This window comes from Mobula hypostoma, chromosome 18, assembly GCF_963921235.1.
Source record: "Mobula hypostoma chromosome 18, sMobHyp1.1, whole genome shotgun sequence".
Taxonomy (NCBI): Eukaryota; Metazoa; Chordata; class Chondrichthyes; order Myliobatiformes; family Myliobatidae; genus Mobula; species Mobula hypostoma.
In genome coordinates this window covers 4,923,915-4,951,783 of record NC_086114.1, presented here as the reverse complement: position 1 = coordinate 4,951,783, position 27,869 = coordinate 4,923,915, and the positions used below count along the sequence as shown (strand labels likewise).

At 44.8% G+C, this 27,869-nt stretch overlaps 1 protein-coding gene across 8 annotated transcripts in view; it reads left to right on the top strand.

The window, feature by feature from the left end:
* Window positions 1–27,869, top strand: part of ndst2a (N-deacetylase/N-sulfotransferase (heparan glucosaminyl) 2a) — a 538,132-nt gene that overhangs the window by 454,568 nt on the left and 55,695 nt on the right. For all 8 annotated transcript variants that reach the window (XM_063070368.1, XM_063070370.1, XM_063070375.1 and 5 more), the window contains 2 exons: window positions 549–636; window positions 17,223–17,377. In XM_063070368.1, the coding sequence (XP_062926438.1) occupies window positions 549–636; window positions 17,223–17,377 (243 nt within the window). The remainder of the gene's footprint in view (window positions 1–548; window positions 637–17,222; window positions 17,378–27,869) is intronic.

Here is a 27,869-nt window from a genome sequence, read left to right as displayed (position 1 = left end):
GCCTCACCACAATCTTGTACAACTTCGACACTGCATCCCAACTTTGAATGTAACCACATGGAGGTTAGTTTCACTGTCTCCATCTTTCTCACTCTGATTATGAACAGTTCCCTCATTAGTAACAGGCTAACATCCACAAGACAAAAAGTTAACCCTTCTGAACTTCTGGACAGTGATTGGCATCTCCTGCTATACCTGTATTCTGATCTATGTGCCATGATTTGAAATCTAATGGGGCTAGGACTTTATTCTCTGGCATGTAGAAGATTAAGAGAAGATTTGATAGAGGTATACAAAACTATGAGGCATTTTGGTTAAGATAAATGCAAGCAGGCTTTTTCCACTGAGATTGGGTGAGGCTAGAACTTGAGATCATGGGCTCAGGGTGAAAGGGGAATGCGAGAGGGAATTTCCTTGCTCAGAATGGGACTAGGCAGAGTAATAGTTTGGCATGGACGAGACGGAGACTGAATTGCTTGTTTCTATGTTGTAATGCTCTATGACTCTGACTTGACCAGGTTCCAACCTGCTGTTTCTTTTCTCTGCAGGCTTTGCTTCTGTCGCAAAACAAACTGAGAACTCTGGTCCCAAACTTCACCTTCAACCTTGGTTTCTCTGGCAAGTTCTACCACACAGGTAAAACTTTTGTATTCTCCCTTGTCACAATCATCAGTCCCTTCATGTTAGCAGCCACTCCTGTGCACTCCACAACTATACAAGACGTCCAGGTACGACCTACAAATCAAGGGCAAAAAATCAATTCCGAATGAGGTTAGAGACAAAACGGATTCCTGGCAGGGTTTTGCAGGCCATTACTTTCTACAAAGTAAAACCTGACATGAATGGCTGTTTTGATTTGCTCCCAGATGAACTCAGTGCCTTTTATACACTCTTTGTAAGGGAGAATAAAACTACCCCTGTGCAAGTCCCTGTATTATCCGGTGATCCTGTGATCTCTGTCTTAGAGGCTGACATCAGAGCATTTTTCATATGGGTGAGCTTTCGCAAGGTATCAGGACCTGATGGTGTACCTGGTAGGGATCTGAAAACCTGTGTCAACTAACTGGTGGGAGTGTCCAGAGATATCTTCAGTCTCTCGCTGCTGTAGTCAGAGGTTCCACCTGCTGCATTAGGCTCTTCTGGTGCTCAATAAGAGCAGGGTGAGCTGCTTCGATGACTGTTGCCCAGTTGCACCCACATCTGCTTTGTGAGGTTGGTCATGGCGAGAATCAACTCCTGTCTGAGCAAGAAACTCTACCTGTTGCAATTTTCCCATCACTACAATAAGTCTTCAGCAGATTCAGCATCGCTGGCTCTCGACTCGGCCTTGGGTCACCTGGACAATGGTAAAACCTAGAGGCTGCTGTTTATTGACTACAGCTCAGAGTTCAACACAATCATACCCTCAGTTCTAATCAACAAGCTCCAAAACCTGGGCATCAGTACCTTCCTGTGCAACTGCATCCTTGACTTCCTCACCGGGAGACCACAGTTTGTGCCAATCAGAAATAACATCTCCTCCTCGCTGATAATCAGCACTGGCGCACCTCAAGGATGCATGCTCACCCACTGCTCTATGCTCTACACACACTGACTAGTCATAGGTACAAATGCCATATATAAATTTGCTGATGAGAGGGTCCAGAGGAGGTTTACAAGATAGGTCTCAGGAATGAATGTATGAGCAGCATTTGATGGCTCTGGACCTGTAATCAATGGAATGTAGAAAAAAGAAAGGACAGTCTCATTAAAACCCAGTTAAATCAGCCATGATTGTTTCAGGCCAACACCCTTCAGAGCTGGAAGGGAAGGGACGGGAAGCCAGAATAGGGTAGTGGGGAGAGGGGAAGGAGTACCAGCTGGTGGTGAGTCCTGAGGACAGTGGGGTGGAGAATGGATATAGATATATTTTATATAGATTTCTGTGAGACATAGGGCGGAGGAGGAAGCAGAGCTATCACAAGTCAGCCATGGACATGGTGAGTCAGAGCTGGAGCAGTCTTCTGTCGCCAGGTTCTCCATTGGAAAAGTTAGCATAAGAACTGGATGGCGATGTGTCTCCATCAAAGGTGGTGGAAGGTGCTTGTTCACTTTGCTTGTTTGCAAGATACCCTTGGGCAAGATGTAGCACCTGCTTAGCCCTCTGATCAAGGTCACGTGAAGCCGTGGGAGCAGGTGGTGGATGGTTGTATGAGCAGCTGGTGCACATCACAAGTCCTAGTTATGTGACCACCAACGCCAGACAGACAGTCTCTGAGGAGTATTGATAATGGCTAGGGGTCAACCATCTTGTAAGGACACTGCCTGAAAAAGGGCAATGGCAAACCACTTCTGTAGAAGAATTTGCCAAGAACAGTCACGGTCGTGGGAAGACCACAATTACCTATGTTGTATGACACAATTACCTATGTCGTATGACACAACATATGATGAAAGAGCAAATCATATTCAAAGTTGAGTGGTGGGTGGTGCTGATTGAAGGAGAGGCTGCAGGTCCTGATGAACGGTCTAGGCCCAAAATGTCAACTCTTCATAGGTGGTGCTTGACCTGCTGAATTCCTCCAGCATTTTGAGTGTGCTGTTCTGGATAGTACTGTCAACAAAAGAATCTGCAAGCTTTTAAAATTAGTAATTTCAACACAATGTTCTTGGATTCCTGTAAATAGATTATGATGGTGCTTTGCTTGAGTAATTGTCTCTGAATGATATTTAATGTTAAATGATGAAAATAGCAGAGGCTGGTGGTCAGCACTAAGCAGAAAGGTTGGGGACGTGTGTTTAATGGAGGGACACATTTGGGAGGTGAGGGACATGAGGGGAGCGATTTAGAAAATTCAGGAGATTGTGGGAAAACAAGGAAGTGAGGCTAACAGCTGGCAAAAATACTTCTGTCTTCATATGGCTTTTTTTCAGCAATTAAAATTGTAATCCAAAGCAGCTGGTTTTGATAATCACAAGGCATGTCATTTTTCCAGGGTGTGACAAGTTTGGAAGAAAAGCTGGATGTTTTTGTCTTGTGGCCTGTTACTAATGAGGGAATTATTTCAAAATCAGAATGAATTGGATAGAAAGAGTGACACTAATCTCCGTGTCACTACATTCTGAGTTGGGATGTTATGTTAAAGTTGCATTAGACATTGGTGAGGCTTAATTTGGAGTATTCTGTGCAATGTCACTATCTTTTTATCCAACTCACTCTGATTCACCTACAGGAAAGGTATCAATAAGTTTGAACAAGTACAGAGAAAACTTGAAAGGATGCTGCTCGGACTTGAGGACCTGAGTTATAGGGAAAGGATGAATAGGTTAGAGGTTTTTTCTTCCCTGGAACTTTGGCAAATGAGGGAGATTTCATAGAAGTATAGAAAATTATGAGGGGTACAGATAGAGTAAATGCAAGCAGGCATTTTCCACTGAGGTTGGGTGAGACTACAACCAGAGGTCGTGTTAAGGGTGAAAGGTGTAAGAGAACATGAGGGGGATCTTCTTCACTCAGGGTGGTGTGAATGTGGAATGAGCTGTCAGCAAAAGTGGTGGATATGGGTTTGATTTCAACATTTAAGAGAAATTTGGATAAGTTCATAGATGGGAGGGCTCCGGCCCAGGTGCAGATTGGCGGGATGAGACAGATTAATACTTCAGTACAGATTAGAAGGGCCTGTTTCTGTGCTGTAGTGCTGACTTCATGACTCTCTTTCGTTACTGTGCTAAGATCTGCCCATCTTGGTCTTGAGTGTACTTGTCCGTTCAGTATTATTGGAACCCCATCAAGGATAAAATCGGCTATGATAAACCTAGGTTGCAACGATTCTTTTACTCATTCCATTCACAAATGGTAGAGCTATTATCCTTGGACACAGGACCTGTAGGTTTAATGGGGTCAAGTTAAAGTGACGACAGTTAGCTTATAAAGGACACTTAGAAAACGTTTTTTTAAAAAGGTAAATATGAGGAAATCTGCAGATGCTGGAAATTTCAAGCAACACACACGAAAATTGCTGGTGAACGCAGCAGGCCAGGCAGCATCTCTAGGAAGAGGTACAGTCGACGTTTCGGGCCGAGACCCTTCGTCAGGAATAACTGAAGGAAGAGTGAGTAAGAGATTTGAAAGTGGGAGGGGGAGATCCAAAATGATAGGAGAAGACAGGAGGGGGAGGGATGGAGCCAAGAGCTGGACAGGTGATTGGCAAAAGGGATACGAGAGGATCATGGGACAGGAGGTCCGGGGAGAAAGACAAGGTGGGGGGGAACCCAGAGGATGGGCAAGGGGTATTACAATTTTTTGAGGAAATTACCAGTAGGCTAGACAAGGGAGATGCAGTGGATGTTGTATATTTGGATTTTCAGAAGGCCTTTGACAAGGTGCCACACATGAGGCTGCTTAACAAGATAAGAGCCCATGGAATTACAGGAAAGTTACATACGTGGATAGAGCATTGGCTGATTGGCAGGAAACAGAGTGGGAATAAAGGGATCCTATTCTGGTTGGCTGCCGGTTACCAGTGGTGTTCCACAGGGATCAGTGTTGGGGCCGCTTTTTACATTGTACATCAACGATTTGGATTATGGAATAGAGGGCTTTGTGGCTAAGTTTGCTGACGATACGAAGATAGGTGGAGGGGCCGGTAGTGCTGAGGAAACAGAGAGTCTGCAGAGAGACTTGGATAGATTGGAAGAATGGGCAGAGAAGTGACAAATGAAGTACAATGTTGGAAAGTGTATGGTTATGCACTTCGGCAGAAAAAATAAACGGGCAGACTATTATTTAAATAGGGAAAGAATTCAAAGTTCTGAGATGCAACAGGACTTGGGAGTCCTCGTACAGGATTCCCTTAAAGTTAACCTCCAGGTTGAGTCGGTAGTGAAGAAGGCGAATGCAATGTTGGCATTCATTTCTAGAGGAATAGAGTAAAGGAGCAGGGATGTGATGTTGAGGCTTTATAAGGCGCTGGTGAGACCTCACTTGGAGTACTGTGGGCAGTTTTGGTCTCCTTATTTAAGAAGGGATGTGCTGACGTTGTAGAGGGTACAGAGAAGATTCACTAGAATGATTCCGGGAATGAGAGGGTTAACATATGAGGAACGTTTGTCCGCTCTTGGACTGTATTCCTTGGAGTTTAGAAGAATGAGGGGAGACCTCATAGAAACATTTCGAATGTTAAAAGGCATGGACAGAGTGGATGTGGCAAAGTTGTTTCCCATGATGAGGGAGTCTAGTACGAGAGGGCATGACTTCAGGATTGAAGGGCGCCCTTTCAGAACAGAAATGTGAAAAAATTTTTGTAGTCAGAGGGTGGTGAATCTATGGAATTTGTTGCCACGGGCAGCAGTGGAGGCCAAGTCATTGGGTGTCTTTAAGGCAGAGATTGATAGGTATCTGAGTAGCCAGGGCATCAAAGGTTATGGTGAGAAGGCGGGGCAGTGGGACTAAATAGGATAAAATGGATCAGCTCATGATAAAATGGCGGAGCAGACTCGATGGGCCGAATGGCCTACTTCTGCTCCTTTGTCTTATGGTCTTATGGGTATAGTCAGAGGGACAGAGGGAGAAAAAGGAGAGAGAGAAAAATATAATAAAAAAGATAAATAACGGTTGGGGTACGAGGGGGAGGTGGGGCATTAAGGAAAGTTTGAGAAGTCAGTGTTCATGCCATCAGGTTGGAGGCTACCCAGACAGAATATAAGGTGTTGTTCCTCCAACCTGAGTGTGTCTTCATCTTTACAGTAGAGGAGGCCGTGGATAGACATGTCAGAATCTGGGAATGGGATGTGGAATTAAAATGTGTGGCCACTGGGAGATCCTGCTTTCTCTGGTGGACAGAGCGTAGGTGTTCAGCGAAACGGTCTCTCAGCCTGCGTCGGGTCTTGCCAATATTCATTCGTCCCCCCATCCCTTCCCACCGATCTCCCTCCTGGCACTTATCCTTGTAAATGGAACAAGTGCTACACGTGCCCTGACACTTCCTCCCTCACCACCATTCAGGGCCCCAGACAGTCCATCCAGGTGAGGTGACACTTCACCTGTGAGTCGGCTGGGGTGATGTACTGTGTCCGGTGCTCCCGATGTGGCCTTCTATATATTGGCGAGACCGGACGCAGACTGGGAGACCGCTTTGCTGAACACCTACGCTCTGTCCGCCAGAGAAAGCAAGATCTCCCAGTGGCCACACATTTTAATTCCACATCCCATTCCCATTCTGATATGTCTATCCACGGCCTCCTCTACTGTCAAGATGAAGCCACACTCAGGTTGGAGGAACAACACCTTGTATTCCGTCTGGGTAGCCTCCAACCTGATGGCATGAACATTGACTTCTCTAACTTCTGCTAATGCCCCACCTCTCCCTCGTACCCCATCTGTTACTTATTTTTATACACACATTCTTTCTCTCACTCTCCTTTTTCTCCCTCTGTCCCTCTGAATATACCTCTTGCCCATCCTCTGGGTTTCCCCCCCCTCCTTTTCTTTCTCCCTGGGCCTCCTGTCCCATGATCCTCTCATATCCCTTTTGCCAATCACCTGTCCAGCTCTTGGCTCCATCCCTCCCCCTCCTGTCTTCTCCTATCATTTTGGATCTCCCCCTCCCCCTCCCACTTTCAAATCTCTTACTCACTCTTCCTTCAGTTAGTCCTGACGAAGGGTCTCGGCCCGAAACATCAACTGTACCTCTTCCTAGAGATGCTGCCTGGCCTGCTGCGTTCACTTAAAAAAGGTAAAAATGGAATACAAAAGTAAGCCAGCCAATAATATTAGAGAGAATACCAAAAGTTTCTTCAGATACATAAAGAGTAAAAGAGAGGCAGAGTGGATATTGGACTACTGGAAAATGATGCTGGAGAGGCAGTAATGGGGGACAAGGAAGTGGTAGATGAACTGAATAAGTATTTTGCATCAGTCTTAACTGATAAACACGAGCAGTATGATGGAATTTTCAAGTGTCAGGGTCATGAGGTGTGCGAAGCTGTCATAACTAGAGAGAAGGTTTTTGGGAAACTGAAAGGTCTGTAGGTAGATAAGTTGCCTGGACCAGATGGTGTACACGTCAGAGTTCTGAAAGAGGTGGCTGAAGAGGTCATGGAGGCATTAGTAATGATCTTTCAAAAATCACTAGATTTTGGAAGACTGGAAAATTGCAAGTGTCACTCCGCTCTTCAAGAAGGGAGAGAGGCTGAAGAAAGGAAGCTGCAGGTCAGTTAGTCTGACCTCAGTGGTTGGGAGGATGTCAGAGTTGATTATTAAGGACGAGGTCTCAGGGTACTTGGAGGCACATAATGAAATAGGCCATAGTCAGCGTAGTTTCCTCAAAAGAAAATCTTGCCTGACAGTTATATTGGAATTCTTTGAAGAAATAACAAGCAGGATAGACAAAGGAGAATAGGTTGATGTTGTGTGCTTGGATTTTCAGGAGGCCGTTGAGAAGGTGCCACACGTGAGGCTGCTTAACAACCTATGAGCCCATGGTATTATGGGAAAGGTTCTAGCATGGTTAAAGCAGTGGCTGATTGGCAGGAGGCAAAGAGTGGGAATAAAGGGAGCCTTTTCTGGCTGGTTGCCAGTGACTGGTGGTATTCCACAGGAGTCTGTGTTGGGATCAATTCTTTTTATGTTATATATCAATGATTTGGTCGATGGAATTGATGGCTTTGTTGCAAAGTTTGCAAATGATGTAAAGGTAAGTGGAGGGGCAGCTAGTTTAGAGGAACTGGAGAGGCTATAGAAGGACTTGGACAAATTAGGAGAATGGGCAAAGAAATGGCAGCTGTAATACAGTGTTTGGAAGTGTCATGCATATTGGTAGAAGAAATTAAAGAGTTGACTACTTTCTAAATGGAGAGAAAATGCAAAAAAAAACTGAGGTGCTAAAGGACTTGGGATTCCTTGTGCAGGACACCCTAAAGGTTAATTTGCAGGTTGAGTCTGTGGTGAGGAAGGCAAATGCAATGTTGGCATTCATTTCAAGAGGACAAGAATATAAAAGCAAAGATGTAATGTTGAAACATTATAAAGCACTGGTGAGGCCACACGTGGAGTATTGTGAGCAGGTTTGGCCCCTTATCTTAGAAAGGATGTGCTGAAACTAGAGTGGGTTTGACGGAGGTTCACGAAATGATTCCAGGATTGAATGGCTTATCATATGAAGAGGGCTAGAATTCAGAAGAATGAGGGGGTGTCCTTATTGAAACCTATAGAATGGAGAAATGCCTTGATAGAGTGGATGTGGAGAGGATGTTTCCTATAGTGAAAGACTTGTCCTCGGATACAGGGGTCTTCTTTTAGAAACATAGAAAACCTACAGCACAATACAGGCCCTTCGGCCCACAGAGTTGTGCCAAACATGTCCCTACCTTAGAAATTACTAGGCTTACCCATAGCCCTCTATTTTACTAGGCTCCATGTACCTATCCAAAAGTCTCTTAAAAGACCCTATCACATCCACCTCCACCACTGTTGCCGGCAGCCCATTCCACACACTCACCACTCTCTGTGTGTTTTTTTAAAAAAAAACAAACAAACTTACCCCTGACATCTCCTCTGTACCTACTCCCCAGCATCTTAAACCTGTGTCCTCTTGTGGCAACCATTTCAGCCCTGGGAAAAAGCCTCTGACTATCCACACGATCAATGCCTCTCATCATCTTATACACCTCTATCAGGTCACCTCTCATCCTCTGTCGCTCCAAGGAGAAAAGGCCAGGTTCACTCAACCTATTCTCATAAGGCATGCACCCCAATCCAGGCAACATCCTTATAAATCTCCTCTGCACCCTTTCTATGGTTTCCACATCCTTCCTATAGTGAGACGACCAGAACTGAGCACAGTACTCCAAGTGCGGTCTGAGATGAGGAATTTCAGAATGCTGGAGGAACTCGGCAGGTCAGGCAGCATCTGAAGTGCCTCAGCCTGAAATATTGACTGTTTGTTCCCTTCTATTGAAGCTGCCTGACCAGCTGAGTTCCTCTGTGAATTACACTTCATATTGATTGCAATGCAGTTATTCACAGTAGCGTGGATTTATTTAGATTCCAGGTGTCTTGGGTGTGGGGTTCAGTTGTCTGTTCCATTGGAAGGATTGGTCATCTCGTAGTGCAAACAATTTCCATGATGTGTCAATCAAGGATTATAGCAAGGAGAATTCTTGATGGGTCATATTGAGTGGGATGTTTAAAGGGGGTCCAGGGCATAGAATTTACAGCACAAATATACTCTTGAGTATCTCAGAAACTGCTGACCTCTTGGGATTTTCATGCATAACCATCTCTATAGCATTTACAGAGAAGGTGCAAAAACCAAAAAAAAAATTCAACTAAATATGCCCAAGTTTTCGATTATATTCTGTGTTTGTTTTTGCTTTTTTTTTTTGCCTTTTGCACTTTTTTGTGCATGGAGGGGTTTTAATGTTTTTCTTTGAACGGGTTTGTTTGTTTTCATTGTTTCATGGCTGTCTGGGGAAGACAAATCTCAGGGTTGTATTCTGCATGCGTAGGTACATACTTTGATATAAATGTACTTGGAATCTTTGAATCACTGAGCTGCAGTTCTGTGGGTGAAACTGCCTTGTTAATGAGAGAGGTCAAAGGAGAAAGGCCAGACTGAATCAAAGTGGAAGGTGCTACCCCGGCCCAGTGCCTACCTCTTTTCCGAGGCTGTGTTCGTGCCCGGCTGACCTTGGGGAGAGAGAGCACACAGTCGCGATGGGCACATGGGGGATTCCCAGGATCAGTGAACCCCCAGGATATCGACTGTTTTACAGAGAGTAGTACCCATATTTTAATTTGAGTATACTTACAGTCTTGTAAATATTGACTCTCTGTACCTTTGTGTATGTGTACTGTAAATAAACCTTTATAGGTTTTGTAAAAAAAAACTGACAGAAAGGTGACAGTAACTCAAATAACCACACGTTCTAACAGTAACGCATCTCTGAACACACAACGTGTCGACCCTTGAAGTGGATAGAAGAGCCTAAACATATACTCAGTGCGACTCTATTATGTACAAGAGATCCCTGATGAAGTGGGCACTGAGTGTTTTCCACAGCAATCAAATGGCATAGAGTTAGTGAGTCATACCAAATCCTGCATTTCCCTCATTTATCCAAAACATTGTTTGCCTTCATTTTCTGCCTGTCTTTAGCAACATGATCACTGTTGTCTGTGAGACTGATGCATCTGACATAAAGACCGACTGGTTATACAAATAGTCCCAGTGTTACACAGTAGGGATGCAGGTTCTTTGCCCTCCAGTGCATGTTCGCATGAACATTGATTTCTTTAACTTACAGAAATTTCTCCATAGCCACATGCACACCCCCTCCCCGCCCCCAATCTGGAGGAACTCAGCAGGCCAGGCAGCACCTGTGGAGTGAAATAACAAATCAGTGTTTTGGGCCGAGACCCTTCATCAGGACTGGAATGGCCTTCCAGTAACTGAAAGTGACCTCCCCCTCTCCTGTTGATGTTTCACACAGAGGTCCTTCATCAGGACTGGAAAGGAAGGGTGCAGAAGCCAGAATAAGGAGGTGGGGAGGGAGGACAAGTAGTACAAGCTAGCAGGTGATGGGTGGGACCGGGTGAGGGGGAAGATAGTTGGGTGGGTGAGGAGGGATGGAGTGAGAAGCTGGAAGGTGATGGATGGAAGAGGTAAAGGGCTGAAGAAGAATCTGAGAGGAGAGTGGACCATGGGAAAGAGTGGAAGGGGGGGTGCCAGAGGGAGGTGCTGGGCAGGTGAAGAGAAGGGGTTATAAGGGGGGGCAAGATGGGGGAATGGAAAAGAGAGGGAGGAAGGAGAAATTACTGGAAGTTAGAGAAATCAATATTTTTGCAGTCAGTTTGGAGGCTACTTCAGACAAAATATGAAGTGTAGCACTGCCAACCTGAGAGTGGCTTCATTTAAAGACGTCCTCAGGGAGGCGAGTACCCATGATGGAGCTGACTGAGTTTACAAATCTCTGCAGCTTTTCCCGATCCTGTGCAGTGGCCAGTCCCTACCAGATGGTGATGCAAACAGTTAGAATTCTCTCAACTTGACTTGAATGTTCAAACGATTTTGCAGGCAATGGGATCTGGGTACTTGTGTCCTTTTAAAACTGAAAATGCAAAGAATCAAAGTACATTTATTATCAAAGTACGTTTGCAATATACAGCCCTGGAAGTCATCTATCCACAGCAACGAAACACAGAAAACAGTGGAACCCGCTCAAAGAAAAATATAAACTCCCAACATGCAAACAGCATCAAAAAAATGAGCAGATAATAAAGTCAAACAGCATGTCATTGAAACAGTCCAGAAACATTCAGTTCAGCTCGGTTCATTTCAATTCAACACAACATCGTTCCAAGACTGCAGGCTGTAAAGCCAGTCTGCCTCGGTCAAGAGCACACAAAGTAGCAATAAAGGGGAGCAAGCGGAAACAGTGCATAATGTGAACTACAGAGTTCAATCCACAAACTGCATCGATTAAACCTAAAGTTTAAAGAGTTTGAGGAGGCATATGACACAGATCACAGGTTGTCGGTGTCTCATCCCCAATACTTATTTCCTTAAATGTAAACAGACCAAAACCTAGAAGCAACTTCAAATGGCTGGAACTTAGTTTCAGACCTCCCATTGAAATTTGTCACTGATATTCAAAGAACAGGAATTCTGCAGGTGCTGGAAATTGAAGCAACACACGTCAAAGTTGCTGGTGAACGCAGCAGGCCAGGCGGCATCTCTAGGAAGAGGTGCAGTCGACATTTCAGGCCAAGACCCTTCATCAGGACTAACTGAAGGAAGAGATATTCAAAGGCTAATTTTTAACTGTAGTTTCTGCTGGAGATTGCATTTTATATATTCCAACTCTATGAAATGTGATCCTTCTGTCCATGACAGTAGCATTTATTGAATCAGGCTAAGAGAGAAATTCCAGATATTTGGAACCCCATGTTATTAAAATAAGATGTAATTTCTGTGAATATAATTCAGTGATCTTGGAAATGAGCTGTGATCATTGTAAAGTCTACTTAGCATATTTCAGTAACTTCCTTTGCGTTGGTATGAGTGCATCTGGATTAGTTCAGGACTTAACTGGGAACCGAAGAGAGGTTTCTTCAACTAGGAAATTATTGATAATTTGATTACCAGATGTTCTTGCTGCAGAGCATTAAGAAACAGAATGTGGATGTTACCTTCCAGCACAGAGCCGATGGTTCTTCAATGTAACACACAAAATGTTGGAGGAACTCAGAGGTCAGGAAGCATCTATGGAGAGGAATAAACATTCGACATTTCAGGCTGAGGAACTTCATCAGGACAGCCTGAAGGGTCTTGGTTGGAAATGTTGACTCTTTATTCTTCTCCATAGATGCTGCCTGACTTGGTCAGTTCCTCCAGCATTTTGCATGTGTTACTCTGAATTTTCAGCATCTCTTGTGCTTAATGGTTCTTCAATACTGTTGGACACATTTGGCTATGGACTGTGTTGTTACCTCTGGCCTGTGCACCTGTGGAAAGTTGACAGTTCTCTTGCATATATTTAAGGAGAGTTTACCTAGGCAATAGCTATGCCATATGCTATTCAAAGACGGAGACTACAACTTTTAGTCTTGAATATGGACTTCCATTCACTGCATCGGAAACATTTCCCAAGTTGATCATAAAGTCATAGAACTCTGTAGCACATCTAGTCCATGTTGAACTATTATTCTGCCTTATCCCATTGACCTGCACATTGACCAAATTCCTTTTGAATGTTGACATCTAACCTGCATCTACCACTTCTGCTAGCACCTCAAAACCTAGAGTACTGTAAAAATTCTTAGGCACATGTATATAGCTAGGGTACCCAAGATTTTTGCAGGTACTGTAGTTATTTTGTGTATTACATTGCACTTTACTGCTACCACAAACAAATTGATGTCATATGTGAGTGATGATAAACCTGATTCTGATATCTGTCTCTATTGTGGACTGAGAATGAGAAGGGGGCAGGGAGAGGGGAATCATGTTGTGAAAAGCGGAAGGGAGAGGGAGCACCAGAGATACATTCTGTAATGATCAATAAACCAGTAGTTTGGATTCAAATGACCTTGCCTGGTGTCTCGGGTCTGGGTGTGTCTATACCTGTGCCACCTCTGCCAACTGTCCCTCATCCCTCACAGCACTCCACCCTTGCCATTCCCAAGATCCTTTGCTCCCTTGATAGATAGAGATACATGAACACACCAGAAAAGAGCCAATAACAACATAAAGAATTCCACTTGTCCTGCTCCTGGACTGTTCCTCCCACTCCCATCAGGGAGGAAGCATGTAGCATCCACAGCAAGACCACCAGACACAAAATCAGTTACTTTCTCCAAGCAGTAAAGCTGGTCAACATGTCCCACCATTAACTCCATACGATCAAACTATGTATATGAGCTATCTTGTGTATATATATTTATTGTGAGATTATTATTATAATTGTATTGTTTTTTGCACTACATTAGAGCTGGAGTAACAATATTTTGTTTTCCTTACACGTGTACTGGAAATGGTTATGTTTTGTATTTCCAAAAGCTAATTGAAAGAAAAGCTCGGGAACCAAAGATAAACATGTCTACTTCGTTTTACTTTATTGAGGCGTGCACGTGTGATGTGGTGGTGTAATAACGTATACCATTCACATACTTTTACATATAACAATAATGAATTATGTAAGCAAACAAGTATGGCTTAAACAATATATTTACAATATTACTCAGATATTACTGAAATATTAAATACACAACGGAAATGACGTGAAACTATTTTGAATTAGTTTGAAAGGAAAATTAGAGCAGGGAGGTGAAAAGGCGCCCAAAACCCCCAAGCTAGGAAGACATGACATGAATAATTGCTGGAAGCTAAAAGGTGCCTCGGTGGTGACCTTGGCCTGAATGTAAAAAAAAATGTGGATTAAGCAACCACTTTATGGAATCCCTTGCGCTTGTGCTTAGTGCCAGTTTCATGATATGAAATAATTTGTAATGTGATCGGGATCTGGCTTTTTGGAGCAATTCTCTTCCTTGCTACATTAGTCAGGCTGAAGAGGTTTCAACTGAAGTGTTGCAAATTCACAGTAATTGACTACCAGTTGAGTCCTCACCTCTGGTTTCCAGGGAAAGGTCAGAAACAAATGTACTCAGTGGCCACTTTATTAGGTACCTCTTATAGTCATAGTCATACCTAATTGATCCCGGGGGAAATTGTTTTTCGTTACAGTTGTACCATAAATAATAAATAGTAATAAAACCATCAATAGTTAAATAGGAATATGTAAATTATGCCAGTAAATTATGAAATAAGTCCAGGACCAGCCTATTGGCTAAGGATGTCTGACCCTCCAAGGGAGGAGTTGTAAAGTTTGTAAAGCTACCCTCAGCCTGCTGCCCCAGCACACAACAGCAAACATGATTGCACTGGCCACCACAGACTCGTAGAACATCCTTAGCATCGTCCGGCAGATGTTAAAGGACCTCAGTCTCCTCAGGAAATAGAGACGGCTCTGACCCTTCTTGTAGACAGCCTCAGTGTTCTTTGACCAGTCCAGTTTATTGTCATTTCGTATCCCCAGGTATGTGTAATCCTCCACCATGTCCACACTGACCCCCTGGATGGAAACAGGGGTCACTGGTACCTTAGCTCTCCTCAGGTCTACCACCAGCTCCTTAGTCTTTTTCACATTAAGCTGCAGATAATTCTGCTCACACCATGTGACCAAGTTTCCTACCGTAGCTCTGTACTCAGCCTCACCTCCCTTGCTGATGTATCCAACTATGGCAGAGTCATCAGAAAACTTCTGAAGATGACAAGACTCTGTGCAGTAGTTGAAGTCTGAGGTATAAATGGTGAAGAGAAAGGGAGACAAGACAGTTCCCTGTGGAGCCCCAGTGCTGCTGATCACTCTGTGGGACACACAGTGTTGCAAGCACACGTACTGTGGTCTGCCAATCAGGTAATCAAGAATCCATGACACCAGGGAAGCATCCACCTGCATCGCTGTCAGCTTCTCCCCCAGCAGAGCAGGGCGGATGGTGTTGAACGCACTGGAGAAGTCAAAAAACATGACCCTCACAGTGCTTGCCTAATAAAGTAGCCACTGAGTGTATGTTTGTGGTCTTCTGTTGCTGTAACCCATCAAGTTTCAATGTGTTGTTCATTCAGAGGTGCTCTTCTATACACCACTGTTGTAATGCACGGTTATTTGAGTCTCTGTCACCTTCATGTCAGCTTGAACCAGTCTGGCCAATCTCTGCTGAACTCTCTCATTAACAAGGCATTTTTGCCCACAGAACTGCTGCTCACTGGATTTGTTTTTGTTTCTTGTGCCATCATTTGTAAACCCTAGAGACTGTTGTGTGTGAAAATCCAAGGAGACCAGCAGTTTCCTAGATACTCAGACCACCCCATCTGGCACCAACAATCATTCCATGGTCAAAGTAACTTGGATCACACTTCTTCCCCATTCTGATGTTTGGTCTACACACAAGAGGAAATTTGTAGATGCTGGAAATCCAGAGTAACACACAAAGTGCTGGAGGAATTCAGCAGGTCAGGCAGTATCTGTGGAAATGAATAGATAACGTTTTGGGCTGAGACCCTTCTTCAGGACTGAGAAGGAAGGAGGAAGATGCCAGAATAAAAAGGTGGGGAGTGGGGCTGAACCTCTTGACCATGTCTGCATTCTTTTATGCACTCAGTTGCTGCCACATGATTGCCTGATTCGATATTTGCATTAATGAGCTGATGTACCTAATAAAATGGCCACTGAGCTTTGCTGAAATCAGATTGAGAGGTCACAGAGATGAGTGCTTCACTGCATGACAGTGGACATGCTCCTTCCTGACTTGCACTTCTGTCAGTCAGATTTCCATCCCAGAATCAGAAATGCAGTCCAAGGAAGAAGACTATTCTGCTTCTTTTCCCCAAGATGGCTGAGAACAATCTGTAACGTTTTCTGTGGAGCGTTGGAAGCTGTGAACTGGATAGCAGTTGAGAAATTATGAGAGGCAAAGTTAGAGTAGACAGTCAGGGTCCTTTTCCCAAGGTAAAAATATCAAGTACTTGACATCCCGCCGAAGGGCTTTGGCCCGAAACGTTGACTGTACTTTTTTCCATAGATTCTGCCTGGCCTGCTGAGTTCCTCCAGCATTTTGTGTGTTACTCGGATTTCCAGCATCTGTAGATTTTCTCTTGTTTGTGATTTAAATACTTGAGGACACAGCTTTAAGGTGGGGGGGGGAGCTTAAAGGCGATTTACAGGAAAGATTCTTTGCACGGAGTGTGGTGGGGGGCCTGGAGCAGGCTGCCAGGAGAGGTGGTTGAAGCAGTTATGGCAGTGGTGCTCAAGAGGCTTGAGATAGGCACATGAATATGCAGGAGTGTAGGGATATGGATCATTGAACACACTCAGTTGTTCAGTACAATGTACAGAAGGGATGTCAGAGGCAGTTCACACAGAGATTGGGTGGGTGTGTGAAACTTGCCGCTGGGGCTGGGGTGGTTGTAGAGGTAGGCACGTTAGGGACATTAAGAGACTCTTGGGTAGCAACAGGGATGAAAGGAAAATGGAGGGAAGGGTTAAATTGATCTTGGAGTAGGTTAAAGGGTCGGCCCAACATGATGGGCTGATAGGCCTGTACTATCCCCTGCTCCACCCATTCACCTTTCCCCTCACCTGACCTCACCTATCACCTTCTAGCTTGTACTCCTTCCCCTCCTCCTCACTCTGGCTTCTGTTCCCTTCCCTTCCAGTCCTGATGAAGGGTTTTGGCCCAAAATGTCCTCTCCATAGACGCTGTCTGACTTGCTAAGTTTTCTCAGCATTTTGTGTGTGTTACTGTACTACAATGTTCTAGGTTATAATTGGCACCATGTTCAGCACAATTATTGTGAGCTGAAGGGTCTTTTCCTGTGTTGTACTGTGTGTTCTAAGAATAAGACTACCTTCCTGGAGTCCTGGCCGATATCCATTTCTCAGCTTGCCTGACTCTCTGGTTGTTAATGTATTGTTGTTTATTGGAGCTTCCTGTGCAAAGGTATATGGCTGCATCTCTTTGACTGCAACATTGCAACAACCAAAAAGAGAAGTGCAGGTCTCTCTGTCCTTCTGCATCGACTCTGGCGTTTTGGTGTAAGGTAGGGTGGGGGGATTTGGAGGGCAGTACGGGCTGGCTGCTCTCTGCGGATGCTTCATTAATGGTGTTGAATGTTTCCCTGCAGGGGCCAGTGAGGAAGACGAGGGCGATGACACACTGCTGAAGCACCGGAACGAATTTTGGTGGTTCCCCCACATGTGGAGCCACATGCAGCCTCACCTCTTCCACAATGAGACCGTCCTGGCCGAGCAGATGAAACTTAACAAACAGTTCGCACTGGTAGGTGGTCGTGTGTTTGCCTTTTGTTAGGTTGTGGTATGATTGCGTTCACTTCCCAGTAGAATGTGACATGCTTGTGTTCTCTCCTCAGAAAGGCAGGTGGTTCATTTCCTGGTTGGTTGTTGTGTGCTTCTGTTAGGTGGTTGTCCTTGTATTCACTTTCTGGAAAAGTAGAGTCATAAAACACTTTTACACAGAAACAGTCCATTCAGCCAACCTAGTCCCTGGCGGACTATTAATCTGCCAAGACCTGCCGACTTGCACCCAGAGCATTGCCCTTCATACCCCTCCCATCCATGTATCTATCCAAATGTCTCTTCAACATTGAAATTGAACCTGTAGCCAGCACCTCCACTGGCAGCTCGTTCCCCTCATGTTCCCCTTAAACATTTCACCTTTCACCCTTAACCCATAACTTGCAGCCTCACCCAAGCTCACTGGAAAAAGTCTGCTTGCACCTGCTCTATTTATACACCTCTTAATATTGTCCATCAAATTTCCCCTCAAGCATCTACAGTCTAGGAAATGATGTCCTAACCTTCTCAGCCTTTCCATATTGATCGTTGACTTTACGGTAAGTTGTGTGCGTGTGTTCGCTGATTCTCTGCTTCACAGATCCCACAGTTAGTCCCCACTCCCAGTGCAGTCTATGTGGAGTTTGTCTATTCTCCCTGTAACCCAGGGCCATTGGGAGGAACCAGAGAGTTTGCTTGGCTCAGGCAGCAGTGAGAGCAAGCAATTAATCATGGAGTATACAAAGGAGGCGGAGATCCAGGTGGTTTGGTGATGGTTGGATCAATGCTGAGTGATTGATTAATACAAATCGATGGGTGGACTGTGTAAGATTATAAACAGTGGTAATTAGCCTTATGGGGAATTTATAAAGATCATTGAGGAGATGGGGAGCAGCGAGGCAGACTCAGCTGCAGATCTCGCGTGAGGGTAAATTTTGATGCTCCGTCACCTCTGGTGTCCCTGAGACATACTGGTAGGTGAAGTGTCTACATGTGGGGATTTTAAAAAAAAAAAGCAAGGGATATTCATTGGCATGTAAGAGAGAATAAGTTGCAGGGATTCAGGAAAGTGTTCTTTTTCCAAACTAATCGTCAGAAAAGTTGAACCTCGAGAACAGGGATAGGTAGTTCCTTTCTGCCTGGAATAGTTAGCTGTGTTTGCTCCCCATCTCTCTTTCATCCTCCCTTGAATTCTTCTTCACCCCTACTGGGACGAGGTCACCAACAGCAGTTCCCAGAGTCCTCTGTCCTGGGTGAGGTGTCCTGCCTTTCAAAGGTCCTTCCTCTCCGAGGGATGAGGTCTTTGGAGCTTCTGTTGGCGTTTCTGTAGCTCTGGGTTTTTATGGGATGGGGTTGCTAGCCCCATGTCCGACCCTCCACCTTTCGCAGCCGGGCTTGTAACCATGCATGGCGGAGTACTCATCTTGCAAACATCTTTTAAACTTCATCCGTGAGCTTTTCAAGTCCTGACTGCCTTCAGGGGGAGAGGTGACACAGATGAAGAGGTGTTTCCCAAGGCCACTTCAGTTAGACAGCTGTAACTCAAACAAGAGAAAATCTGCAGATGCTGGAAATCCAGGCAACGCGCACACTCACGCACACCTGGCCAGGCCAGGGCTGAGACCCTTCAGCAGGACCAGAGAAAAGATGAAGACTCAGAGTTCGAAGGTGGGGGAGGGAGAAACACAAGGTGATGGGTGAAACTGGAGAAAGGGAGGGGTGCAGTAAAGAGCTGGGAAGTTGATTGGTGAAAGAGATACAGGGCTGGAGAGGGAGGAGTCTGACAGGAGAGTACAGATGGCCATGGAAGAAAGGAAAGGGAGCAGGAGCACCAGCGGGAGGTGATGGGTGGGCAAGGGGATGAGTTGAGAGGGAGCAAAGGGGATGGGGAATGGTGAAGGTGGGGTGGGGGCATTACCAGAAGTTCGAGAAATCTATGTTCACACCATCAGATTGGAGGCTACCCAGATGAAATAGAGGTTTTGCTCCTGCAACCTGAATGTGGCATCATTGCAACAGTAGAGACAGCCACAGATTGACATATCGGAATGGGAAGTAGTATTAAAAAAGGTGGCCTCCGGGACATCCTGCTTATGGTGGGCAGAGCGTAAGGACTCAGTGAAGTGGTCTCTCGGTCTATGTCAGGTCTCACTGGTATACAGGAGGCCACACTGGGAGCACCGGATTCAGCAGATGACGCCAACAGACTCGCAAGTGAAGTGTTGCTTGACCTGCAGGGACTGTTTGGGGGCCCTGAATGGTAGTGAGGGAGGAGGTGTAGGGGCAGGTGTAGCACTAGTTCCACTTGCAGGGATTAGTACCAGGAGGGAGATCAGCGGGGAGGGACAAATGGACAGGGGAGTCGTGTAGGGAGCGATTCCTGTGGAAAGCAGAAAGTGAGGGGTTGAGGGGGGGGGGAGGGAAAAATGTGCTTGGTGGAAGGATCCTGTTAGAGATGGCAGAAGTTCCATAAAGAAGCTCTTAACTGCCTCCTTTGGCCAAGACTCCACCAGCTGAGGAGCCAATGATCTATATCTCACCTCCTTGAATCATCCCCAACTCTTCAGTGAGATCAACTCTTGATCTTCGTCACTCATGGGTGTCTGTTGCGGAATACTCTCAAGGCTTGCACGTTTTAATCTTGGAAAGAAAAATACAAAATTGAAGGAGTTTCATAGCTACAAGGGCATTTTTTATACTGAAAAGTTGTCACATGAATAATGAAGATCTGTTTATGGAACTGAAGCATGTCCATTAATCTTTGGAATTTCTGGAACCAAAAATAAAATTGCCTGTGGCTACCTCTGACTTCTATTGAAGAGAAGCGGCCTCATTATTTTCACGTTCCATTAATTGATTGCAGTTCTAAGCCATTGGAACTTGAATCTGGCTTATTATTGTTTGTAATTACTAAAGACAAATCTGGAGGGTTGCTCTCCCTGACAAGTCAATAAGAAGCTGTACTGAAACCCTAATTTGTCAAAGCAAACTGTTTAACAGTGGGGATCAGTCAGCATGGTGGTAGAATGCACTGGGGGGGTCCGGGGTTATTTTGCTGGGCGATGGGGCTTCACAAGACTCGGAATCAGGTTTATCATCACTGACTTGTGAAATGTCCTGTCTTGTGGCAGTGGTACTGTGCAATATATAAACTAAACTATACAATGAAGAACACGAGGAATTCTGCAGATGCTGGAAATTCAAGCAACACACATCAAAGTTGCTGGTGAATGCAGCAGGCCAGGCAGCATCTCTAGGAAGAGGTACAGTCGATGTTTCAGGCCGAGACCCTTCGTCAGGACTAACTGAAATAAGAGCTAGTAAGAAATTTGAGAGGGGGAGGGGGGATCCAAAATGATAGGAGAAGACAGGAGTGGGAGGGATGGAGCCAAGAGCTGGACAGGTGATTGGCAAAAGGGATATGGGAGGATCATGGGACAGGAGGTCCGGGAAGAAAGACCGGGCGGGGGGAACCCAGAGGATGGGCAAGGGGTATAGTGAAAGGGACAGAGGGAGGAATACTGTGTATGTGTGTGTATATAGCTATAGCTGTATAGAAATGGTTGTGTGTGTATATTTATATATAGTAAAAAGTGAGGTAGTGCACATGGGTTAATTGTCCTGTTAGAATTCTGATGATAGAGGGGAAGAAGCTGAAACATTGTGTGTCTTCAGCTCTTGTATCTTCTCCTTGTTGGTTCTAATGAGAAGAGGGCATGTCCTGGGTGGTGAGAGTTCTTCATGGTGAATGCCACCTTGGGGCATCGCTTTTGAAGGTGTCCTCAATGGTGGGGGGGGGGGGCTTCTACCCATCATGCAGCTGGCTAAGTTTAAAAACTCCAGTTTTTTTTTACAATCCTGTGTATTGGAACTTCTGTACCAAACAGTGATATAACCAGTCAGAACTCTCTCTGCATGCATCGGTAGAAATTTGCTCATGTTTTTGGTGACATGTACAATCTCCTGATGAAGTGTGGCCACTGGTGTGCCACCTTCATTGTTGCAACGATGTATTGGGCTTAGGACAAATCTTCAGAGATGTTGACACCCGGGAGCTCAACCCTCGCCCTTCTACTGCTGACCCTTTGAGAACTGGCGTGTTTTCTCCCAATTTCTCCATCCTGAAGTCCACAATCAATTCCTTGGTCTTAGTGACGTTGAGTGCAAGGTTGTCATTGTGACACCACTCAACCAGCTGGTCTGTCTGACTCCTGTGCACCAGCTGAGATTCTGCCAACGACGGTTGTGTCATCAGTGAATTAGTAGATGCTGTTTGAGCTGTGCCTAGCCACGCGGTAATGAATGTAGAAAGAGAGTTGAGCAGTGGGCTGAGTACACGTGTTTGAGGCACGTCTGTGTTGATTGTCAGTACTGGCTGTCGTCTCCCAATAAGGAATGCAGAAGTGCAGTTGCAGAGGGAGGTCCGGAGGTCCAGGCTTTCAGCTTTGTTGATTAGTACTGAGGGAGTGATAGTGTTGAATGCTGAACTGTAATCAACAAACAGCAGCCTGACCTAGGTATTGCTGTTGTCCAGGTGCTCCAAGTCTGAGTAGAGGGCCAGTGAGATTGCATCTGTTGTTGACATGTTGTGGTGATGGGCAAATTGCCGTGAGCCCAGGCCCTTGCCCAGACAGGAGTTGATCCGAGCTATGAGCAACCTTTCACAGAAGATGCAAGTGCAACTGGACGATGGTCATTGAGGTAGCTCACCGGGCTTTTCATGGGCACAGGTTTGGCCGTTGCCCTCTTTGAAGCAGTTAGGAACCTCTGATTGCAGCAGTGAGAGATTGAAGATCTCCTTGAATACTCCTGCTAGTTGGTACAGATTTTCAGTGCCCTACCAGGTACACCATTGGGGCCTGACACCTTGCGAGGATTCACCCTCTTGAAAGGTGTTCTGGTGTCAACCTCTGAGACCAATGTCATAGGGTTGCCAGATGCTACTGGGATTTGCTTAAGTGTAGCTTTATTCGTCCCTTTCAAAGTGTGCGTAAAAGGTGTTGAACTCGTCTGGGAGTGAAGTATCACGGCCATTCATGATGTTAGGTTTTGCCTTGCAGAAAGTAATGGCCTGCAAACCCTGCCAAAGCTGACGTGCATTGGATTCTGTCTCTAAATTCACTCGGAATTTCGTACTCGCTCTTCAGTCGGTCGTACCTGGACTTGTAGAGTTCTGGATCATCGGTCCTGCTCATCCACAGCTTTCAGTTTGGGTACGTCTGGTATGGTCTCGAAGGCACACACTCAACAACACAAGTGTTAGTGAATGTTGATCAAAGGGACAGCTCGTCCATTGGGAATTTATGACCAAGGAGCAGTGAGTCAGATTGGTTTTCCTGTCTGAAACAGTCACGTGCACAAGTGATTAATGATGGACTAAATTAAGAACACAGTGTTCCGTTTGGTTCAGTCACGTATCAGCCAATGCTGATATTTTGGGAAGACCTTATAGCTGTGCAGAATTATAAAGGGTGATTATTGGCTGCCTGTCCACACCCTCGGAATTAATGGAGAGGCTGAGGCCAGGCGTCAGGTAAGGTGAATGTGACCCACTGAAAGACACATTCTGGTATGTTTGAAGGTGATTGCCAAAAGCATCCAGAGGTGCCTACAAAATGGAGCACTAATGAACCACCATTTTGCTATATCCACCATTTAGTAAAATCATTGCTTACCTTTGATCATGGCTGATCCTCTCAGCCACAGTCTCCTGCCTGCCTTCTCCCCCATATCGTTGGCCGTTCTTACGAATCAATATAAACAAGTAAACAAACTGTGCACAAGTAGAGGATAAACATGCAGTGGCCACTTTATTAGGTACAGGTATGGAACCCAGTGTAGTCTTCTGCTGTAGCCCATCCACTTCAATGTTCAACGTGTTGTGTGGTCAGAGATATGATTCTGCACGCCATTGTTGCAACACATGGTTATTTAAGTGACTGTCGCCTTCCTCTCTTCTTGAATCAGTCTGGTCATTCACCGAATTCTCTCATTAACGAGGTGTTTTCATCCACAAAACTGACACCCACTGGATTTTTTTTTGTTCTTTTGCACCATTCTCTAAACTCTAGAGATCGTTGTGTGTGAAAATCTCAGGAGATCAGATACTTAAACCACCCGTCTGGCACCAACAATAATTCCATGGTCAAAATTACATTTCATCCCCGTTCTGATGTTTGGTCTTGACCATGTGTGCATGCTTTTATGTATTGAGTTGTTGCCACGTGATTAGCTGATTTAATATTAGATGTTTCCATAGCTTGGATGTTATATGGGTCACTGGTATTACAGTTTCAAAGGGTCAGCTTCTGAATGTGCCTTAGAATGAGATTTCCTTCGTGAGATCAAAATGTGTTATAATTTTACCCTTTTTTTGGCTTTTTCTGTCATGAAAGTTGCAGGTGCAGTGTCAAAGCAGACTGTGTGTTAATTTGGAAATTTCCTTTTCTCTAACTTCAAGTGGCTGACTCTGACAGTGTTCTGGTTACATCGCCTGACCAGGAACCCCAAGGTCTAGACAACCGTCCTGGGCATGAGCTCAGCTCCCATTAGCTTGTAAATTTAAATACAATGCTCTAAATGAGATCAGGAGTGAAAGAACGAGCCATGTGATCATTAAAATTCTGATGAAGGGTCTCAGCCTGAGAAGTTGACTGTTTATTCCCCTCCATAGATGCTGCCTGACCTGTGAGTTCCTCCAGCATTTTGCATGTGTTGCTCTACATTTCTGGCATTTGCAGAATCTCGTGTCACTAATATCTATTTTTTACCACATCTGGCCACTTGGAGTTATTGTTTCACAGAATAGTACAACACAGAAACAGGCCCTTCAACCCATCTAGTCCATGCCAAATCCATTTAAACTGCCTACTTCCTATCAGACTGCACCAGGACTGTAACCCTCCATACCCCTACCATCCATATACCTATCCAAACTTCTCTTAAACGTTGAAATTGAGTTTGCATTGCCAATTGTACTGGCTGCTCTTTCCACACTCTCAAAACCCACTGAGTGAAGATTCTCTTCATATTCCCCTTAAACTGTTCACCTTTCACCCTTAACCCATGACCTCTGGTTGTCATCCCATATCCAACCTCAGTGGAAAAAGCCTGCTTTCATTTCCCCTATCTATACCCCTCATAATTTTGTATACCAATATCAAATCTCCTCTCAATCTTCTACATTCTAAGGAATAATGTCCTAACCTATTCAGCTTTTCCTTATAACTCAGATCCTCCAGACCTGGAAAAGCCCTTGTAAATTTTCTTTGTACTCTTTCCTGTAGGTAGGTACAGTAAATATTCCGCATTGTGATTCCAGGACTTTCCATTCATTTCTAAGTCCAGTCAAAGTGAAATCTGTTATCCAGGTACATACAGTGTATGTTACCATATACTACCTTGAGATTCACACACAAAAGTTGCTGGTGAACACAGCAGGCCAGGCAGCATCTCTAGGAAGAGATGCAGTCGACGTTTCAGGCCGAGACCCTTCGTCAGCAATTTTTATGTGTGTTGCTTGAATTTCCAGCATCTGCAGAATTCCTGTTGACTACCTTGAGATTTGTATTTTTGCAGGCATTTTCTGAAAAATAAAGGAATAAAAGAGCATTCACCCAAAACCGTACGTAAAGATTGACAAATAATGTGCAAGAGAAGACAAGGTGTGGAAATAAAAAACTGATACTGACAACATGAACACTAGAGTTCTTGAAAGGATCAAGGGTGAAAGCCACCTTTACTCATCAAAGCAAGGATGTAATGCTGAGGCTTTATAAAGCACGGGTGAAGCCTCACTTGGAGTATTGTGAGCAGTTTTGGGCCCCTTATTTAAGAAAGGATGTGCTGACATTGGAGAGGGTTCATAGGAGGTTTGTGAAAATTATTCCCGGATTGAAAGGCTTATTGTATGAGGAGCGTTTGTTGCCTCTGGGCGTCTACTCACTGGAATTAGAAGAATGAAGGGCGATCTCATTGAGGCCTATGAAATTTTGAAAGGTCTTGATAAGCTGGATGTGGAGAATATGTTTCCTATGGTAGGGGAGTCTATGACCAGAAGGGACAGCCTCAGAATAGAGGTACATCCATTTAAACTGAAATGAGGAATTTCTTTAGCCAGAGAGTGGTGAATCTGTGGAATCCATTGCCACAGGCAGTTGTGGAGGCTGTCATTGAGTATATTTAAGGCAGAGGTCCTTGATTAGTCAGGACATGAAGTGTTAGGGGGGATTAGGCAGGAGATTAGGGCTGAGAGGGAAAATGGATCAGCCATGATGAAATGGTGGAGCAGACTCAATGGGCCAAATGACCTAATACTGCTCTTATATCTTCTGGTCTAACTATATTTACATGTTGTAGGAATTTGCCATGAGTGTGGTGTGGGTCAGGGCATGCATGCAACAAAAAAGAACAGCATTCAACAATTATAAAGAACTATTAAAAATAAACTTAGAGAATGGTTATGGAGTAAAAAGTCTATAAATACATAAATACCAGTATGTGTCTATAATGTAAGCAGCGTTATGAAAAGTGGCTTGCAGTGCATTGACTGGGGTAATAGAGCAGGGGGTCGGGGGGGCTAACTGGAATGACTGATCAGATTAACTGCCTGGGGTATGAAATTTTTAAGATTGCTTTTAAGATTTTATAACTTTTAAGTGAGTCTGTAAAATGAGTTCCGAGTCAGATCCTTTTCTAGGTAAAACATAGATGTGTGAGTCTCAAAGCACTGTTCATTATTCTTGCTGGTAACAGAATAATGGAAAGTTCCCTCAGGGCTTCCATTATTGGAAGTAAATTCCTCACTTAAACAGGAGCTGAAGACCTCTGAGATTTGCTGTACAAAAAGTAGTCTGTATCAGTGTCTATTAATTGCACAACTCAGATTTCCATAGATGTCTGGGGATTTGAAATGACACGGTATCATTGGCCATCAGATCTGAGATGTATTCCCCAACCAGCCAGTATTAACAGTGGTCACTCTGGTAGTCATGGTTGTAGATGGTCTGCCTCCTCCCTGCTGGGGCTGGTAGGGAGGGAACAATTCCTCCCTTTTACAGCACAGGAACCTGACAGATGTTTTGAAATGTAGCGACCTTTAATCACTGCAGAAAAAGCCATTGTCCTGCGGACTGCTCCTGGTTTATTCCTGTTTCTGGGGTCAGTAATGCAGCTTGGATACAAACTGCATTGTAATGGTGGTTTTAATTCACCAAGAAGGCTGGAGTAATAGGAATTTATTTTAGCAAAAAAAAGTACGATGCTAAGACTGAACCAGTGAGCGCTGGTGGAGCCAGACAAGGAGCAGCCCTGCCCTCCGGCCGTCACGATTGCCGGATGTTATTCCAGCATCAGTGAGCAGGGTTCAGTTCTGTGAGGGCTTTGTTCTCCTCGTGACTGCGTGGGTTTCCTCGGGGTGCTCCAGTTTCCTCCCACATTACAAAGACATCCAGGTTGAGGTTAGTGAGTTGCCAGCATGCTAGGTTGTTGCTGGAACCATGGTGACTTGCGGGCTGCCTCCAGCACATTCTCAGACTGTTGGTCGTTGAAGCAAATGACACCTTTCACTGTGTTTCAGTGTGCATACATGTGACAAATAAAGCTAATCTGTTTTCAATCTCACTAGCAATGGGGTTCGGATAGGTAGAACGCAGAACACTACACCACAGTACAGACCCTTTGGCCCACGATGCTGTGCTAACCCTAAAAATTCTGGTTCAAATTTATTTATCACATGTACATCGGAACATACAGTGAAATGTGTTTGCGTAAACAACCAACACGAACTGAGGATGTGACGGTGACAGCTTCTCAGTGTCACCACTCATTCTGACGCCAACGTGGCAGGTTCTCCTTGTTCAGCAAAATAAATTCCTTTCCCGTTTACAAACTGGACAGATTTTTAACAGTAATCTGGTAGTTTTGTGATGACCATCATTATGTGCCGTGTCATGTGATGTGGGCAATCATAGTCTTCGACCGTGATTGTCCTTGGCAAATTTTTCTACAGAAGTCGTTTGCCATTGCCTCCTTCTGGTCAGTGTCTTTACGAGATGGGTGACCCCAGCCATTATCAATACTCTTCAGAGATTTGTCTGCCTGGCGTCAGTGGTCACGTAACCAAGACTTGTGATATGCACCAGCTGCTTCCATGGCTTCACTTGACCCTGATCGGTAGGCTAAGCAGGTGCTGCACCTTACCCAAGGGTGACCTACACCTCCTTTGTTAGAGACGTATCTCCACCCGTCACCCGGTTTTGTGATCACCCTTATGATAATGGGAGTCTAATTTACAGATTCCATGTGGAAGTTATGAAAGCGAACTAGTTTTTTTTTCTTTTTCCTCTCCCCTCCACGATTAAAAAGGACATGGCTTTGCCTGTTAATCACACAGGATACTAGAGGGATATATACTGAAGGGACCATGAAGAGAGCTGCAGTCCTGCTGGAAGCCAGTTGCTGTTATCAGCCATCACTGG